We start from the raw sequence: 19,817 nt of genomic DNA on the forward strand, positions 1-19,817 counted from the left end.
TTGGTGCATGATTTTTTGAGGTACCCCCCCCCCCCCCCCCCCCTTAGGAAGCAGTCGCAGGGATTTTTGTCTGGTGAGGATTTCAACTGAACTATGCCTATGGGCTTTCAGAATGAACAGAATTGGCATTCACTGACTGCTTATTCAGTAAATGTGTTTTGTGAGTGTCAAACTAGTCTTGTGTTTTTCCATATGATTCTTATTTTGTCAGTGTCGAGTCTTAAAAATTTTGTGTTCATCTTTTTGGCCTAATTTGATTGTATATTCATAAGTTACTGTAGTATATGTTAAATAAATTTTGAGTTTGGTAATTATCTGAAGTAATGATTTTGTCTTTCAGGGAGGTTTGTAAAAATGAATATATTGTTCCGTTGGGTCCAGAGTTAAAGGAATTATATGAAGATCCTGCAATGGACCATAGTCTGCGCTGCCTAAAAACAGAATCAGTAAGACCACAGATGAATATGACAGACGTACATTTTTAAATTATTGTAAGAAGAATAGAAAATATTATTAGAATTCTGTTTTGCTAATAAAATGTTGTTAAACTTGTTGTACTCTGTGAAAAAGGAGAAAATATGTACACACACGTGCACGTAAAAACTTTATAATGCTGAATCAGGATTACATTTTTTTTGATATTGGGAAGTTTTATTAAAATTTGTTGGCATTTTCCAATTTTGGTTACAATTGCATTATATTAATGGACACTTTACTGAAAATGAAAATGACTTGGTTGGGAACCCACGGGCTACCTTCCTGATTTGATTTTATTGAAGTCTGTGATGTGATTGGTTCTTATTCTCACAGTTACAGTTGAAACCTGTTTGTAGTAAAGCAACAAATTGGATAAAATATTTCTTAAACTGCACGTTTGGTTCCACAGGGTCCCATTTTTATATTAATGATAAAATTTTAATAAATGATGTGTTTCTATCATATGGCCAGTCAGATTGCTTCTAAGTCGAATATTTACGTATTCAATGAATTCAATTAAAGATAAAGATTTCCGTCTTCTGGGATGTTGCGCCGTGTAGTCTGGTCGATGTTAACCAACGTTTCGGAGGTCATACTGCCTCCGTCATCAGGGCGATTAAAGATAGTTTTTGTGGGACCAGTTACAAGAGACTACTGTGTATAAATTGTATAAACTTGGGCATTTGTGGAATGGTTTGATTCGATTTATTCTTTATAAAGAGCTGTGCGTGTACTAATGAAAATGTTCGATGTTATTTCAGGCCCTTGCTGAAATTGTTGGAGGATGTTGTTAAGTCGCTGATCATGATTGATCCAGGGACTTGGGATGAATCATTTCAGGAAGGTAATTTTTGTATGTGTATAATAATTTGAGATAAAAGCTGGAAAGAGAGAGCATTTAAATATTAACCTTTCTTGGCCTTGCATTATGGCTTATGTGCGTTCGAGCTGGCCACTAGCATACAACTAAACCATTAATGTTTTAGGTATGACATTTAAATTCCCGTGGTCTACGCACGTGTATATAAAGTGATCCTTGTTACGAAATACAGTGTATTTATTGCATTTTTAAGCTTAGAATGTCAAATGAAAGCTCTGTTCTTGAGAATGAACCCATTTACCTGAACGTAAAGTTTTTGTAAAAATCTGTCTTTATATACGTAACTACTTTACATTTATTTTCAGTTATTTCAGGTTTCTTTATGCCCGAACCCTCAGTTTTGTAGTCGTGTTGTACGACCTGACTGTTCGTGCCTCGACACAGGGTCTGTGAAGTTATTTCTAGACTGAGTTAGCTGTATGAATAACTTTTAATCTTTTCCTGTCAATTCACGATACAGAAATGCCCACATTTTCCATGATGATTTGATATCTGAAATGAACTCTTATCACATTGGAGGGAGTGAAATTAAATTTATTACTTCTTCTGACATTCAGAGTTTGTTGTCCTGCTGCTGACCATATGACTGCATCTTGACAATTTATTGGTAAAAATTGTCTACGTGATAAGTAAGTCACTGCAAAAGCAGGGAATTGAACCTGATGATGGCCACATTGGGCTGAAAATGCTGTTCTAGAGAAATTACATTGAACTGAGTGTGTGAAAAGTGAGAAAGAAGGAAAACCAAGGAGTGAAATCTCATCAACACTTGTTTCTTTATAGAGCTGAGAAGTCATAAATGAAATCACTTTATAAATACAAATCAAGGAGTGATTTGCTGGGAATAAGAAACTGTCTTCACACTTGTCAGTAGTTACCAGTGCAGGATACAGGTTGCAGCACTTGAATTGTCCATTAATAAGACCTTCCTTTCTTTGTAACGAGTTTAATGACGCACTCGTGGCTTCAGAACTATCCATATGGTCTTGTGTAATAACCCTGTAGTTAAGAGAGTCTTGGCTTACTTCAAGTCTGTTTCCCTTAGGCCTCCAGCGTGGTTATTCTGAAGATGCTGTTGAAGCAGATGGACTTATAATGAATGGACCATCACCAGAACCTTCTGCAAGCAAACTGAAGCATAAACCATCCAGACGTCCGAGGAGAGGCTCGCTCTCACGAAACGTCACATACGACAAACTGGAAAATGCACAAATGAATGGTACGTTAGAACGAGGTAGGTATTCGTGGTTCTTCTGAAAATAATTAAGAATAGGTTATTAAACGTGGTTAAATTACATGTGCATTTGCAAAGGCAGTTGACTGAATTTCACACTTACTGCATATATTATCTGATTGAAAAGTATTTGTTGTAACTCAAAATGAAATTATATTATATTACTTTGATGATGTGATGTCTCAGAACAGTACGAGCACATAAAGACATGTTTTAATTTGAAGAACGTGGAACTGCCTTTTGTCGCATGTTTAATATCAAACGTATTTCCAGTATGGCACGGTCATAGGCCGAAAGATTGAAAATTTAAATTTATATGCTTTATGACGTTAAGAGAACCGATGTGGTCATTTTATATAAAAAATATTATTTGTAACTAATTAAATTTATTTTAAAAAATTTTCTTTATTTACATAGTTACTGCACGCAACATAAATTAATAATATTTGACTGATGCATTTTAAAAAAGTTTAACCATTGATATTATTGCTTTGTGTAAGTAACGCTGGTTGAAGGCAAATCACTAGATTACAAGAATTGACGTACATGAGAAGAATGTGGGGAGACATTGGTGATTGAAATCAATATTATTAGGCTGCAGTAATCAAAGAACATACTTAACCATGTGCTGTGATAGTAAAGCTTCAGCAGCTGGAAGGAATTTACTTTTGTTGATTCCTGTTTTTCAAATCTTTTATTGTTATTTGGCTCTTAATAAGAACTGTTCAAATTTGGGTGATATTTCATATACGAAATTGTTACTTATTTACCATAATAGGTTTCTGTTCTTTGTTAAACAAATGTGTTTTGTCCTTTTTCATCCGGGTTTTACAACGGTGTACGAGGTTTGACTGTTTTGAAAGTAGGGAAGTGGGTTCAAGCTCTCGTGGCAGTTCGTTCTTAATCCGATCTTTTTTTGTGGTGATGTAACGTCTTTAAGACAAAGTAACTGCTTATGGTTTCCACTGTTGGATGTACTTGTAATGTAAGTCTTCTGGGTTGTGACACCGTGTAGTCTTATAAGTAATTAATAATGTCCCAGGGGAGCATATCACTTGTTAAAGATGGAATTCATACACATTTCTGCCCAGAAGGTGGAGGTGCTATGTTCCTCTGACCCCCTGTAAGACTATATGATTTTATAACCAGATGACTGCATTCCACATCTTTAATACCATGAGAATCTGAAATCTAGGCTGTGCTGTATCAGCGAGCGTCTTGAGGAAGTAGCTTTAGTTTGGAGTTGGAGATGTTAAGAATCTCCAAAATACTATCAATGCTCCCTGCATCCATGCAGTTACGTTGTCCAGAAAGGGGACCTAAATTGTTAGAAAAGTAATTATTGTAATTATATTTTGTTTATTTGAAACATGTTTTAGTACTGAATGTCATTGACACGTATGGTCTAATGGGTGCACAAAAGCAACGTAATTCATTAATGGAACACGTGAATTTTGCTGCCATAGATTATGCATGTTTTCAAGTATGCTATACCTACAACACAATACTTGGCTTATTTTATAGAGAATAATAATAATTTGTGCCTGAGATTTGAGTTTTTCATGGCAATGAAGATGGCAGTCATTGTCATAATTTGCATGAAAGTGTGTTAAAAGCCCACAATAATTAAATGTTATATTGTTACTAAAACGTGCTATTAAACATTAAGAGAATGCTTAAAATATTCTCAGAGAAATAATTTGGTTCACATTAAATATTGTTTATATGATAGCTGGGAATATTGTACAATGACATGACTGTCTCTCTGTGGGACTGTGGCTCTTAACTGGCCCATTGGCCACCCCCAGATGATACATGAATGAAAATGGAGCGTCAGTGAAATGATATTTGCAGGTAGAAACTGGAAAACTCAGGGAAAAACAAGTCCGAATGCATATTTGTCCCCCGCAAATCCCATATAGGCTGCCCTGGGCATGAACGTGAGCTTCACTGGTGAGAAGTCAGTGAATTATCACCTGTGCCCTGCCATGCCGTCTCGGTATCTGCCTTACGTGTTGCATCCAGCACCTCGGCTTATAGAGACCGTGTGAGGCACAGACCGCGTTCGTCAGAGACACAGTCCGACGGCGATCTGTCCTGCATGGCATCAGGTGGGGTGAAATTTGAAAAAAATTTTGAAATTTCTCCAAAATTTTCGAAAAATCAAAAAACGCTGACAATTGTCTGAAAAGCGCAAAAAACCGAAATTTTTTGAAAAATTCCACTTTCAAAATTTTTTCAAAAATATAAAAAAATTTGGGTTTTGTGCGCTTTTCAGACAATTTCCAGCGTTTTTTGATTTTTCGAAATTTTTTTAGAATTTTTAAAAAAAATTAAAAAATCAAAAAACGCTGGAAAATGTCCAAATAGCGCACAAAACCAAAAAAATTTGAAAAATTCCGCTTTCAAAATTTTTTTCAAAAATTTCAAAATTTTTGGGTTTTGTGCACCTTTCAGATAATTTCTATCGTTTTTTGATTTTTCGAAAATTTTGAATTTTTTTTTCAAAACTCTCACCAAGGGATGCATGCCAACCTCGGCGAATGCCTCACTATGTCTCTGCCGGACTCGTCCTCGATCCGTGTCTCTCTACTGCTTTCTGTCGCACATTTTGCAACATCTCACAGTTAGAACATCTTGTAGAATAACCTGTCTTGACTGTGACCTATGTAGCAGGTACTTCGAGAGCAACATTGACAAGTTTATTCGGTTCAGGATGTCTATTTCTCGGCCACCAATATTTCTGAATCTTGTCATTGCTTTTCGATAGGATGGACAAAGTCATGGAAATAAGAGCTGAAAGTAGAATTGACATGTAATTGGAACTGTCAAATTATTTTAAAATATAAATTTTATCATAGATTCTTCTCTCGTGAACGTGATTCAAGCAATGGTCGTCTGAAGAAGGGAGGAACTCCAGAACCAGCTGTGGATGGAGATGTCAGCCCTGAGAGAAAACCAGTTGGCATGGGCCGCACTAGTAGACTACATGTGCGGACACCACGAGCGAGGGTCTCGCAGGTGAGCTTCTATACAATAAGGTTGTAATAAGAGGTACATGAAATATCCATTTGACTTCTATTTAATAAAAGGTTATGTTTTGGCTTCCTTATCCATCTTCAGGGCTTGTTACAGACGGTGTTTAATTTTGATATGACTTTTGTTCCTCTGTGCAGAAATTTCTCATGTACTGTCTCAAATTCTTTTGGCATTCTGCAGTTGGGGGCTAAGCTGCCCTCTTATTCAGTTGTGCGTTACTTCATATTCTGCTAATTTTATTTCAGTAATAAATATAAATTAATTAACGATTAAACAAATTGCTTTCAGACGGACTTGAAAATTATTCCACCTACCATCCGAGACAGAAGTCCAAAGGTAATGTCTGTCCCAGCTGTCTCAGGAGCGGAATCTATTGGCAATGAGATATTCGACTCATCAATGAGTACTTCTATGGACAGGACCCAACTCATGTGTACGTGGGCTGGGTAACAACGCAGTATCACTTCTTCAGCAAGGATTTCAATCAGAGTAGTGTCCGCAAGGCTTCTGTTATGATTGTGGATGACCATGACAGAATTATTGAAAGGTGACAACATAATCCTCTGTGTTCTAATTTTCTTGCCTCGTTCTGCAATAGCGATGGCTTACGTAACGTTACAAGTAACTATTTAAGTTTATTCCAATTAAAACTGAGCTGTTATGTATACATAATTACGTTTATAGTCTTTTGAATTTAGAAACATTGGAATGCCTTTTCTTTTTTGTAAGGAAAGGTGGTCTTATGTTATTATTACACCGTTTTAGTTCACATTTGTACATCCCACTAATTATTTTAGATTCATTTTGTGATATCACTAAATTTGGTATGTCTGTCATGCAATTAAAAGCCATACCACCTTTATACCCTCTAATTTCCCACAACCAGTAATGCCATCTTGGCTGCGTTACAAACGTATGAGGTGGGATTCATTTCCTCGTTCACAAGACTCCTCCTCGTTGTTCACTGGTATTAATACTTTTTATCTTTGAAATTATGAAATTTGAAAGCAAAGTATTAAGTTTTGTTACGATAGCATCGATCGTCAGAGTTGCTACGTGGTCCGAGCTGACGAACTCTACAATGAAGTAACTCATGATTCATCAGGCAAAGGGGCATCAGAGGGAATGTTTGTTGGTTGCTTTGTTGACACAGCAGGGACAGGGAATTTAAATTACCATATTATAGGCTGCCGGCCTGACTTCATTCTGGGGTTAGTGGCTTGGTTAGGTTGCTAGGGCAACATGCAGCCAGCTGGATCATGTGTCCCAGTGAGGTTGCCAAGATTGCAGCAGAAATAAATTATGTTTTTGAGGGAAATTGAAATATTTAATAAATTTTGTAACTATAACTCCCTTAACCTTTTAAGTGCTAGTTTAAATCTGTGTATCTCCAACTGGACCAATTTAAAACCGACAGTGTTATGCTATGCTGTGCATGTGTTTTGATAAAACAGCGTACGTCTCTTAAAAACCCATACAGGACAGTGAAGTAAAATACGCATTGGTCAGGAAATTGTACTTTGTAAATTAGAACGTTTCTCAAGATATTGTTCACAAGAATTGTTATAATTGGAAGGAATGTTACACGTATTTATATATTATGCTATTATTAGATTCATATTCTGAAAAATATTGTGAATTTATTGATGTGTTTAGTGGGAAATGTGAACGTACTGTGTAAACTTCTCTTCTCCTATGTTGTTTTGATAGATGGAACCTGAAACATCTTTGTGGAAGCGACGAGCATGGGGCATGTTATACCACAGGTTAGGTTAGGTCTATATACACTTGTTGCTTTTAAGAGGTATCAAGTTTTAAATCACATTACCAATTTCAAGTGATATGCTGCATAAAATGAGTCAGCACTGTAAGGAGATGCAGACAGAAATTTAGTTCCAGAATTACAGAATTTTGCACCAACATTTGCATAATTTATTTATATAATGTAGATTGTAGGGAATTTTTTCAGATTCCTTCATTATTATTATATGTTTTGTGCGTTGTTTCTTTAATACATACTGAGGAGATGGACAGGATTTTCTCTAACTACAAATATACAGCTGGCTCTTCTTAATGTGATATTTGACAGATACATCATCCAATATTTTTTTTCACCTGGCTAAATTCGTTAAATTATTTTAATTTTCTATATTCTGACATAAAAGTCTGCAAAACATTATTATTTACCAAAGCAAAATAATGAATGTAATCAGTCACTTTCAGGTCTTATTTTTATACAGTTCCTTCAGAACATGTGTCCGTCGGCCAGAACTTTTGTGACCACATGCTTATTAAAATGCACCCTTTAATAAATCATTGTTTCTCTTTTATGCAGTTTCCACCAAGACTTAAAGTACGGTGCTTGAAACCTCATCAGTGGGCACGAGTACCTAATCAATCTTTGCAAGTGCATGCCCTGAAGCTGTCAGACATTCGTGGTTGGAGTATGCTGTGTGAAGACGCTGTGTCCGTGTTGGCACTTCACATTCCAGAAGAAGACAGACGCATCGATATTTTGGAATTAATGAGACGGAACGAACGCTGAGGTAAATGTGAACACCTCGTGACGGACGATAAATATTCATGATACAGGACACACGATCTTCCTTTGTGTTCACATTCAATACTATGACAGATAATGGGTACCAGGGGTCCTTTCCCCAGGAGTAAGGCACGGCCAGGTCGTGACACTGACTACTTGCCTCCGTCTAGTGCCTGAGTTGAGAATTAGTCGGAGCTACACCCCCTCTCCCCCCAAGCACCTACGTGGCCCATATCAATTTAGCTTAACTTTTAGTTTTACAAAATGTTTAGTCTAATAGTTTGAAAATACCCCAAGAAAACATTTTCTAAATTTGTCTGTCAAGAAATAACAATCTGAAAGCCGGCGAATTATCTTTCACAACCCACAATTTAGCAGTGAATCTGGTGTCATTAATTTTAGAGCCCGTTACTGCAGTTGAAGGAACTTATGCACTGGAGATGATATTCTGGCAAGTTAACAGAATGGATGAAATACTAAAGCCCCTTGCAGCATAATTGATTATGGGATGATCACTTTTCAAATTATAACTTGTACCTCAAGGAAAAACGTAATAGTCCACCCAGCGTAACCCAGAAATCTGTAGCAAATGAGAGTCTTATTTGGCTAGAGAGCTCATTGCAGTTTCATTTTAAAGGTGACAGGATTACAGTTTCCTATGTAGAGAATCTGAGTGTAAATATTGTACTGTACGTGTTTCTGAAATATTTGCTTCGGCTAATTAATACCACTGGAATATAATAGAATTTCCTGCGAGGATTTGCGAGTAGTTCTTCCTGCTTTGCTCATCCTAATACTTATACAATATTAGTGCCATAATTAAATTTATAATTTTAAACTGTATTTTATAATAGTTTACGTAAACAAATTCTTCTCGTCGTTATTCAGATTATACATTTTTAAGTGTTGCGTAAGGTTTTTACGCATGCTTGTATTAAATTCATTGAATCCCATTCTGCTGTAATTAAAATGAATTTTAATTCTTATCTGTAAATTTTATATCAGTTCTGACATGGTGCTTTATCCTCCTTACGTATTTTTACATACTTGAGACCTACAAATCTTCTTCAGATATTTACGACAAAAATTCCGAACACAAGATGGAAGAGAATTCACAGACCCCACAGCAGTAGAATCTTACTTCTGTAGTTTGACTTTGTAGACATTTCGTTGTGTTAAGTGTGCAAATAGGAATTGGAATCAGCACAGCACATAATTATAAAACATAACTTTGCTAATATTTTAAAAAGAAGTTAAGTATGACTTTGAATTATAAGGTATTCAGGGGAAAAAACATGCAACAGGTTTTGTACGCAGCGTATTCATAATTTTTTTAGGTTACAGGAGCATGTGATACGTGAATGAAAGCTCACTTTTTGTGGAATGTATGTGGTCTTCATGTGAACACATGTTCGGTCTGAGATCTTTCAGCCCTGTGGACTCGCTGTAGTCCACAACACATGACCTTTAATCTCCTCAGGAACAGTTTCAACTTTACTTACATTTCCTGAACTGTGTGTGGGTTGGTGCATGATTTTTTGAGGTACCCCCCCCCCCCCCCCCCCCTTAGGAAGCAGTCGCAGGGATTTTTGTCTGGTGAGGATTTCAACTGAACTATGCCTATGGGCTTTCAGAATGAACAGAATTGGCATTCACTGACTGCTTATTCAGTAAATGTGTTTTGTGAGTGTCAAACTAGTCTTGTGTTTTTCCATATGATTCTTATTTTGTCAGTGTCGAGTCTTAAAAATTTTGTGTTCATCTTTTTGGCCTAATTTGATTGTATATTCATAAGTTACTGTAGTATATGTTAAATAAATTTTGAGTTTGGTAATTATCTGAAGTAATGATTTTGTCTTTCAGGGAGGTTTGTAAAAATGAATATATTGTTCCGTTGGGTCCAGAGTTAAAGGAATTATATGAAGATCCTGCAATGGACCATAGTCTGCGCTGCCTAAAAACAGAATCAGTAAGACCACAGATGAATATGACAGACGTACATTTTTAAATTATTGTAAGAAGAATAGAAAATATTATTAGAATTCTGTTTTGCTAATAAAATGTTGTTAAACTTGTTGTACTCTGTGAAAAAGGAGAAAATATGTACACACACGTGCACGTAAAAACTTTATAATGCTGAATCAGGATTACATTTTTTTTGATATTGGGAAGTTTTATTAAAATTTGTTGGCATTTTCCAATTTTGGTTACAATTGCATTATATTAATGGACACTTTACTGAAAATGAAAATGACTTGGTTGGGAACCCACGGGCTACCTTCCTGATTCGATTTTATTGAAGTCTGTGATGTGATTGGTTCTTATTCTCACAGTTACAGTTGAAACCTGTTTGTAGTAAAGCAACAAATTGGATAAAATATTTCTTAAACTGCACGTTTGGTTCCACAGGGTCCCATTTTTATATTAATGATAAAATTTTAATAAATGATGTGTTTCTATCATATGGCCAGTCAGATTGCTTCTAAGTCGAATATTTACGTATTCAATGAATTCAATTAAAGATAAAGATTTCCGTCTTCTGGGATGTTGCGCCGTGTAGTCTGGTCGATGTTAACCAACGTTTCGGAGGTCATACTGCCTCCGTCATCAGGGCGATTAAAGATAGTTTTTGTGGGACCAGTTACAAGAGACTACTGTGTATAAATTGTATAAACTTGGGCATTTGTGGAATGGTTTGATTCGATTTATTCTTTATAAAGAGCTGTGCGTGTACTAATGAAAATGTTCGATGTTATTTCAGGCCCTTGCTGAAATTGTTGGAGGATGTTGTTAAGTCGCTGATCATGATTGATCCAGGGACTTGGGATGAATCATTTCAGGAAGGTAATTTTTGTATGTGTATAATAATTTGAGATAAAAGCTGGAAAGAGAGAGCATTTAAATATTAACCTTTCTTGGCCTTGCATTATGGCTTATGTGCGTTCGAGCTGGCCACTAGCATACAACTAAACCATTAATGTTTTAGGTATGACATTTAAATTCCCGTGGTCTACGCACGTGTATATAAAGTGATCCTTGTTACGAAATACAGTGTATTTATTGCATTTTTAAGCTTAGAATGTCAAATGAAAGCTCTGTTCTTGAGAATGAACCCATTTACCTGAACGTAAAGTTTTTGTAAAAATCTGTCTTTATATACGTAACTACTTTACATTTATTTTCAGTTATTTCAGGTTTCTTTATGCCCGAACCCTCAGTTTTGTAGTCGTGTTGTACGACCTGACTGTTCGTGCCTCGACACAGGGTCTGTGAAGTTATTTCTAGACTGAGTTAGCTGTATGAATAACTTTTAATCTTTTCCTGTCAATTCACGATACAGAAATGCCCACATTTTCCATGATGATTTGATATCTGAAATGAACTCTTATCACATTGGAGGGAGTGAAATTAAATTTATTACTTCTTCTTACATTCAGAGTTTGTTGTCCTGCTGCTGACCATATGACTGCATCTTGACAATTTATTAGTAAAAATTGTCTACGTGATAAGTAAGTCACTGCAAAAGCAGGGAATTGAACCTGATGATGGCCACATTGGGCTGAAAATGCTGTTCTAGAGAAATTACATTGAACTGAGTCTGTGAAAAGTGACAAAGAAGGAAAACCAAGGAGTGAAATCTCATCAACACTTGTTTCTTTATAGAGCTGAGAAGTCATAATTTAAATCATTTTATAAATACAAATCAAGGAGTGATTTGCTGGGAATAAGAAACTGTCTTCACACTTGTCAGTAGTTACCAGTGCAGGATACAGGTTGCAGCACTTGAATTGTTCATTAATAAGACCTTCGTTTCTTTGTAACGAGTTTAATGACGCACTCGTGGCTTCAGAACTATCCATATGGTCTTGTGTAATAACCCTGTAGTTAAGAGAGTCTTGGCTTACTTCAAGTCTGTTTCTATTAGGCCTCCAGCGTGGTTATTCAGAAGATGCTGTTGAAGCAGATGGACTTATAATGAATGGACCATCACCAGAACCTTCTGCAAGCAAACTGAAGCATAAACCATCCAGACGTCCGAGGAGAGGCTCGCTCTCACGAAACGTCACATACGACAAACTGGAAAATGCACAAATGAATGGTACGTTAGAACGAGGTAGGTATTCGTGGTTCTTCTGAAAATAATTAAGAATAGGTTATTAAACGTGGTTAAATTACATGTGCATTTGCAAAGGCAGTTGACTGAATTTCACACTTACTGCATATATTATCTGATTGAAAAGTATTTGTTGTAACTCAAAATGAAATTATATTATATTACTTTGATGATGTGATGTCTCAGAACAGTACGAGCACATAAAGACATGTTTTAATTTGAAGAACGTGGAACTGCCTTTTGTCGCATGTTTAATATCAAACGTATTTCCAGTATGGCACGGTCATAGGCCGAAAGATTGAAAATTTAAATTTATATGCTTTATGACGTTAAGAGAACCGATGTGGTCATTTTATATAAAAAATATTATTTGTAACTAATTAAATTTATTTTAAAAAATTGTCTTTATTTACATAGTTACTGCACGCAACATAAATTAATAATATTTGACTGATGCATTTTAAAAAAGTTTAACCATTGATATTATTGCTTTGTGTAAGTAACGCTGGTTTAAGGCAAATCACTAGATAAACAAGAATTGACGTACATGAGAAGAATGTGGGGAGACATTGGTGATTGAAATCAATATTATTAGGCTGCAGTAATCAAAGAACATACTTAACCATGTGCTGTGATAGTAAAGCGTCACCAGCTGGAAGGAATTTACTTTTGTTGATTCCTGTTTTTCAAATCTTTTATTGTTATTTGGCTCTTAATAAGAACTGTTCAAATTTTGGTGATATTTCATATATGAAATTGTTACTTATTTACCATAATAGGTTTCTGTTCTTTGTTAAACAAATGTATTTTGTCCTTTTTCATCCGGGTTTTACAACGGTGTACGAGGTTTGACTGTTTTGAAAGTAGGGAAGTGGGTTCAAGCTCTCGTGGCAGTTCGTTCTTAATCCGATCTTTTTTTGTGGTGATGTAACGTCTTTAAGACAAAGTAACTGCTTATGGTTTCCACTGTTGGATGTACTTGTAATGTAAGTCTTCTGGGTTGTGACACCGTGTAGTCTTATAAGTAATTAATAATGTCCCAGGGGAGCATATCACTTGTTAAAGATGGAATTCATACACATTTCTGCCCAGAAGGTGGAGGTGCTATGTTCCTCTGACCCCCTGTAAGACTATATGATTTTATAACCAGATGACTGCATTCCACATCTTTAATACCATGAGAATCTGAAATCTAGGCTGTGCTGTATCAGCGAGCGTCTTGAGGAAGTAGCTTTAGTTTGGAGTTGGAGATGTTAAGAATCTCCAAAATACTATCAATGCTCCCTGCATCCATGCAGTTACGTTGTCCAGAAAGGGGACCTAAATTGTTAGAAAAGTAATTATTTTAATTATATTTTGTTTATTTGAAACATGTTTTAGTACTGAATGTCATTGACACGTATGGTCTAATGGGTGCACAAAAGCAACGTAATTCATTAATGGAACACGTGAATTTTGCTGCCATAGATTATGCATGTTTTCAAGTATGCTATACCTACAACACAATACATGGCTTATTTTATAGAGAATAATAATAATTTGTGCCTGAGATTTGAGTTTTTCATGGCAATGAAGATGGCAGTCATTGTCATAATTTGCATGAAAGTGTGTTAGAAGCCCACAATAATTAAATGTTATATTGTTACTAAAACGTGCTATTAAACATTAAGAGAATGCTTAAAATATTCTCAGAGAAATAATTTGATTCACATTAAACATTGTTTATATGATAGCTGGGAATATTGTACAATGACATGACTGTCTCTCTGTGGGACTGTGGCTCTTAACTGGCCCATTGGCCACCCCCAGATGATACATGAATGAAAATGGAGCGTCAGTGAAATGATATTTGCAGGTAGAAACTGGAAAACTCAGGGAAAAACAAGTCCGAATGCCAATTTGTCCCCCGCAAATCCCATATAGGCTGCCCTGGGCATGAACGTGAGCTTCACTGGTGAGAAGTCAGTGAATTATCACCTGTGCCCTGCCATGCCGTCTCGGTATCTGCCTTACGTGTTGCATCCAGCACCTCGGCTTATAGAGACCGTGTGAGGCACAGACCGCGTTCGTCAGAGACACAGTCCGACGGCGATCTGTCCTGCATGGCATCAGGTGGAGTGAAATTTGAAAAAAAATTTGAAATTTCTCCAAAATTTTCGAAAAATCAAAAAACGCTGACAATTGGCTTCCTTATCCATCTTCAGGGCCTGTTACAGACGGTGTTTAATTTTGATATGACTTTTGTTCCTCTGTGCAGAAATTTCTCATGTACTGTCTCTAATTCTTTTGGCATTCTGCAGTTGGGGGCTAAGCTGCCCTCTTATTCAGTTGTGCGTTACTTCATATTCTGCTAATTTTATTTCAGTAATAAATATAAATTAATTAACGATTAAACAAATTGCTTTCAGACGGACTTGAAAATTATTCCACCTACCATCCGAGACAGAAGTCCAAAGGTAATGTCTGTCCCAGCTGTCTCAGGAGCGGAATCTATTGGAAATGAGATATTCGACTCATCAACGAGTACTTCTATGGTGTAAGGATCTTTCCTGGACAGGACCCAACTCATGTGTACGTGGGCTGGGTAACAACGCAGTATCACTTCTTCAGCAAGGATTTCAATCAGAGTAGTGTCCGCAAGGCTTCTGTTATGATTGTGGATGACCATGACAGAATTATTGAAAGGTGACAACATAATCCTCTGTGTTCTAATTTTCTTGCCTCGTTCTGCAATAGCGATGGCTTACGTAACGTTACAAGTAACTATTTAAGTTTATTCCAATTAAAACTGAGCTGTTATGTATACATAATTACGTTTATAGTCTTTTGAATTTAGAAACATTGGAATGCCTTTTCTTTTTTGTAAGGAAAGGTGGTCTTATGTTATTATTACACCGTTTTAGTTCACATTTGTACATCCCACTAATTATTTTAGATTCATTTTGTGATATCACTAAATTTGGTATGTCTGTCATGCAATTAAAAGCCATACCACCTTTATACCCTCTAATTTCCCACAACCAGTAATGCCATCTTGGCTGCGTTACAAACGTATGAGGTGGGATTCATTTCCTCGTTCACAAGACTCCTCCTCGTTGTTCACTGGTATTAATACTTTTTATCTTTGAAATTATGAAATTTGAAAGCAAAGTATTAAGTTTTGTTACGATAGCATCGATCGTCAGAGTTGCTACGTGGTCCGAGCTGACGAACTCTACAATGAAGTAACTCATGATTCATCAGGCAAAGGGGCATCAGAGGGAATGTTTGTTGGTTGCTTTGTTGACACAGCAGGGACAGGGAATTTAAATTACCATATTATAGGCTGCCGGCCTGACTTCATTCTGGGGTTAGTGGCTTGGTTAGGTTGCTAGGGCAACATGCAGCCAGCTGGATCATGTGTCCCAGTGAGGTTGCCAAGATTGCAGCAGAAATAAATTATGTTTTTGAGGGAAATTGAAATATTTAATAAATTTTGTAACTATAACTCCCTTAACCTTTTAAGTGCTAGTTTAAATCTGTGTATCTCCAACTGGACCAATTTAAAACCGACAGTGTTATGCTATGCTGTGCATGTGTTTTGATAAAACAGCGTACGTCTCTTAAAAACCCATACAGGACAGTGAAGTAAAATACGCATTGGTCAGGAAATTGTACTTTGTAAATTAGAACGTTTCTCAAGATATTGTTCACAAGAATTGTTATAATTGGAAGGAATGTTACACGTATTTATATATTATGCTATTATTAGATTCATATTCTGAAAAATATTGTGAATTTATTGATGTGTTTAGTGGGAAATGTGAACGTACTGTGTAAACTTCTCTTCTCCTATGTTGTTTTGATAGATGGAACCTGAAACATCTTTGTGGAAGCGACGAGCATGGGGCATGTTATACCACAGGTTAGGTTAGGTCTATATACACTTGTTGCTTTTAAGAGGTATCAAGTTTTAAATCACATTACCAATTTCAAGTGATATGCTGCATAAAATGAGTCAGCACTGTAAGGAGATGCAGACAGAAATTTAGTTACAGAATTACAGAATTTTGCACCAACATTTGCATAATTTATTTATATAATGTAGATTGTAGGGAATTTTTTCAGATTCCTTCATTATTATTATATGTTTTGTGCGTTGTTTCTTTAATACATACTGAGGAGATGGACAGGATTTTCTGTAACTACAAATATACAGCTGGCTCTTCTTAATGTGATATTTGACAGATACATCATCCAATATTTTTTTTCACCTGGCTAAATTCGTTAAATTATTTTAATTTTCTATATTCTGACATAAAAGTCTGCAAAACATTATTATTTACCAAAGCAAAATAATGAATGTAATCAGTCACTTTCAGGTCTTATTTTTATACAGTTCCTTCAGAACATGTGTCCGTCGGCCAGAACTTTTGTGACCACATGCTTATTAAAATGCACCCTTTAATAGTTTCTCTTTTATGCAGTTTCCACCAAGACTTAAAGTACGGTGCTTGAAACCTCATCAGTGGGCACGAGTACCTAATCAATCTTTGCAAGTGCATGCCCTGAAGCTGTCAGACATTCGTGGTTGGAGTATGCTGTGTGAAGACGCTGTGTCCGTGTTGGCACTTCACATTCCAGAAGAAGACAGACGCATCGATATTTTGGAATTAATGAGACGGAACGAACGCTGAGGTAAATGTGAACACCTCGTGACGGACGATAAATATTCATGATACAGGACACACGATCTTCCTTTGTGTTCACATTCAATACTATGACAGATAATGGGTACCAGGGGTCCTTTCCCCAGGAGTAAGGCACGGCCAGGTCGTGACACTGACTACTTGCCTCCGTCTAGTGCCTGAGTTGAGAATTAGTCGGAGCTACACCCCCTCTCCCCCCAAGCACCTACGTGGCCCATATCAATTTAGCTTAACTTTTAGTTTTACAAAATGTTTAGTCTAATAGTTTGAAAATACCCCAAGAAAACATTTTCTAAATTTGTCTGTCAAGAAATAACAATCTGAAAGCCGGCGAATTATCTTTCACAACCCACAATTTAGCAGTGAATCTGGTGTCATTAATTTTAGAGCCCGTTACTGCAGTTGAAGGAACTTATGCACTGGAGATGATATTCTGGCAAGTTAACAGAATGGATGAAATACTAAAGCCCCTTGCAGCATAATTGATTATGGGATGATCACTTTTCAAATTATAACTTGTACCTCAAGGAAAAACGTAATAGTCCACCCAGCGTAACCCAGAAATCTGTAGCAAATAAGAGTCTTATTTGGCTAGAGAGCTCATTGCAGTTTCATTTTAAAGGTGACAGGATTACAGTTTCCTATGTAGAGAATCTGAGTGTAAATATTGTACTGTACGTGTTTCTGAAATATTTGCTTCGGCTAATTAATACCACTGGAATATAATAGAATTTCCTGCGAGGATTTGCGAGTAGTTCTTCCTGCTTTGCTCATCCTAATACTTATACAATATTAGTGCCATAATTAAATTTATAATTTTAAACTGTATTTTATAATAGTTTACGTAAACAAATTCTTCTCGTCGTTATTCAGATTATACATTTTTAAGTGTTGCGTAAGGTTTTTACGCATGCTTGTATTAAATTCATTGAATCCCATTCTGCTGTAATTAAAATGAATTTTAATTCTTATCTGTAAATTTTATATCAGTTCTGACATGGTGCTTTATCCTCCTTACGTATTTTTACATACTTGAGACCTACAAATCTTCTTCAGATATTTACGACAAAAATTCCGAACACAAGATGGAAGAGAATTCACAGACCCCACAGCAGTAGAATCTTACTTCTGTAGTTTGACTTTGTAGACATTTCGTTGTGTTAAGTGTGCAAATAGGAATTGGAATCAGCACAGCACATAATTATAAAACATAACTTTGCTAATATTTTAAAAAGAAGTTAAGTATGACTTTGAATTATAAGGTATTCAGGGGAAAAAACATGCAACAGGTTTTGTACGCAGCGTATTCATAATTTTTTTAGGTTACAGGAGCATGTGATACGTGAATGAAAGCTCACTTTTTGTGGAATGTATGTGGTCTTCATGTGAACACATGTTCGGTCTGAGATCTTTCAGCCCTGTGGACTCGCTGTAGTCCACAACACATGACCTTTAATCTCCTCAGGAACAGTTTCAACTTTACTTACATTTCCTGAACTGTGTGTGGGTTGGTGCATGATTTTTTGAGGTACCCCCCCCCCCCCCCCCCCCCCCTTAGGAAGCAGTCGCAGGGATTTTTGTCTGGTGAGGATTTCAACTGAACTATGCCTATGGGCTTTCAGAATGAACAGAATTGGCATTCACTGACTGCTTATTCAGTAAATGTGTTTTGTGAGTGTCAAACTAGTCTTGTGTTTTTCCATATGATTCTTATTTTGTCAGTGTCGAGTCTTAAAAATTTTGTGTTCATCTTTTTGGCCTAATTTGATTGTATATTCATAAGTTACTGTAGTATATGTTAAATAAATTTTGAGTTTGGTAATTATCTGAAGTAATGATTTTGTCTTTCAGGGAGGTTTGTAAAAATGAATATATTGTTCCGTTGGGTCCAGAGTTAAAGGAATTATATGAAGATCCTGCAATGGACCATAGTCTGCGCTGCCTAAAAACAGAATCAGTAAGACCACAGATGAATATGACAGACGTACATTTTTAAATTATTGTAAGAAGAATAGAAAATATTATTAGAATTCTGTTTTGCTAATAAAATGTTGTTAAACTTGTTGTACTCTGTGAAAAAGGAGAAAATATGTACACACACGTGCACGTAAAAACTTTATAATGCTGAATCAGGATTACATTTTTTTTGATATTGGGAAGTTTTATTAAAATTTGTTGGCATTTTCCAATTTTGGTTACAATTGCATTATATTAATGGACACTTTACTGAAAATGAATATGACTTGGTTGGGAACCCGCGGGCTACCTTCCTGATTCGATTTTATTGAAGTCTGTGATGTGATTGGTTCTTATTCTCGCAGTTACAGTTGAAACCTGTTTGTAGTAAAGCAACAAATTGGATAAAATATTTCTTAAACTGCACGTTTGGTTCCACAGGGTCCCATTTTTATATTAATGATAAAATTTTAATAAATGATGTGTTTCTATCATATGGCCAGTCAGATTGCTTCTAAGTCGAATATTTACGTATTCAATGAATTCAATTAAAGATAAAGATTTCCGTCTTCTGGGATGTTGCGCCGTGTAGTCTGGTCGATGTTAACCAACGTTTCGGAGGTCCTACTGGCTCCGTCATCAGGGCGATTAAAGATAGTTTTTGTGGGACCAGTTACAAGAGACTACTGTGTATAAATTGTATAAACTTGGGCATTTGTGGAATGGTTTGATTCGATTTATTCTTTATAAAGAGCTGTGCGTGTACTAATGAAAATGTTCGATGTTATTTCAGGCCCTTACTGAAATTGTTGGAGGATGTTGTTAAGTCGCTGATCATGATTGATCCAGGGACTTGGGATGAATCATTTCAGGAAGGTAATTTTTGT

General features: G+C 36.2%; 1 protein-coding gene across 3 annotated transcripts in view; it reads left to right on the forward strand.

Annotated features, from left to right (window-relative positions):
* LOC147871641 (ryanodine receptor-like) overlaps positions 1–19,817 on the forward strand; it is a 64,389-nt gene that overhangs the window by 29,470 nt on the left and 15,102 nt on the right. For 2 of the 3 annotated variants that reach the window (XM_087360565.1, XM_087360564.1), the window contains exons 16-28: positions 341–446; positions 1,239–1,321; positions 2,403–2,591; positions 5,453–5,612; positions 5,919–7,396; positions 7,966–8,176; positions 10,036–10,141; positions 10,934–11,016; positions 12,098–12,286; positions 14,695–16,190; positions 16,753–16,963; positions 18,826–18,931; positions 19,724–19,806. Coding sequence is in view for 1 of the 3 variants with exons in the window: in XM_087360568.1 (XP_087216694.1) it covers positions 10,977–11,016; positions 12,098–12,271; positions 14,695–14,789 (309 nt within the window). In the remaining 2 variants the exon portion in view is untranslated. The remainder of the gene's footprint in view (positions 1–340; positions 447–1,238; positions 1,322–2,402; positions 2,592–5,452; positions 5,613–5,918; positions 7,397–7,965; positions 8,177–10,035; positions 10,142–10,933; positions 11,017–12,097; positions 12,287–14,694; positions 16,191–16,752; positions 16,964–18,825; positions 18,932–19,723; positions 19,807–19,817) is intronic. The other variant, XM_087360568.1, reaches the window with a different exon arrangement.

The sequence above is a fragment of the Zootermopsis nevadensis genome, unplaced genomic scaffold (genome assembly GCF_977971745.1).
Source record: "Zootermopsis nevadensis isolate Lab colony 2312 unplaced genomic scaffold, Znev_1.0 Znev_ptg000045l, whole genome shotgun sequence".
Taxonomy (NCBI): Eukaryota; Metazoa; Arthropoda; class Insecta; order Blattodea; family Termopsidae; genus Zootermopsis; species Zootermopsis nevadensis.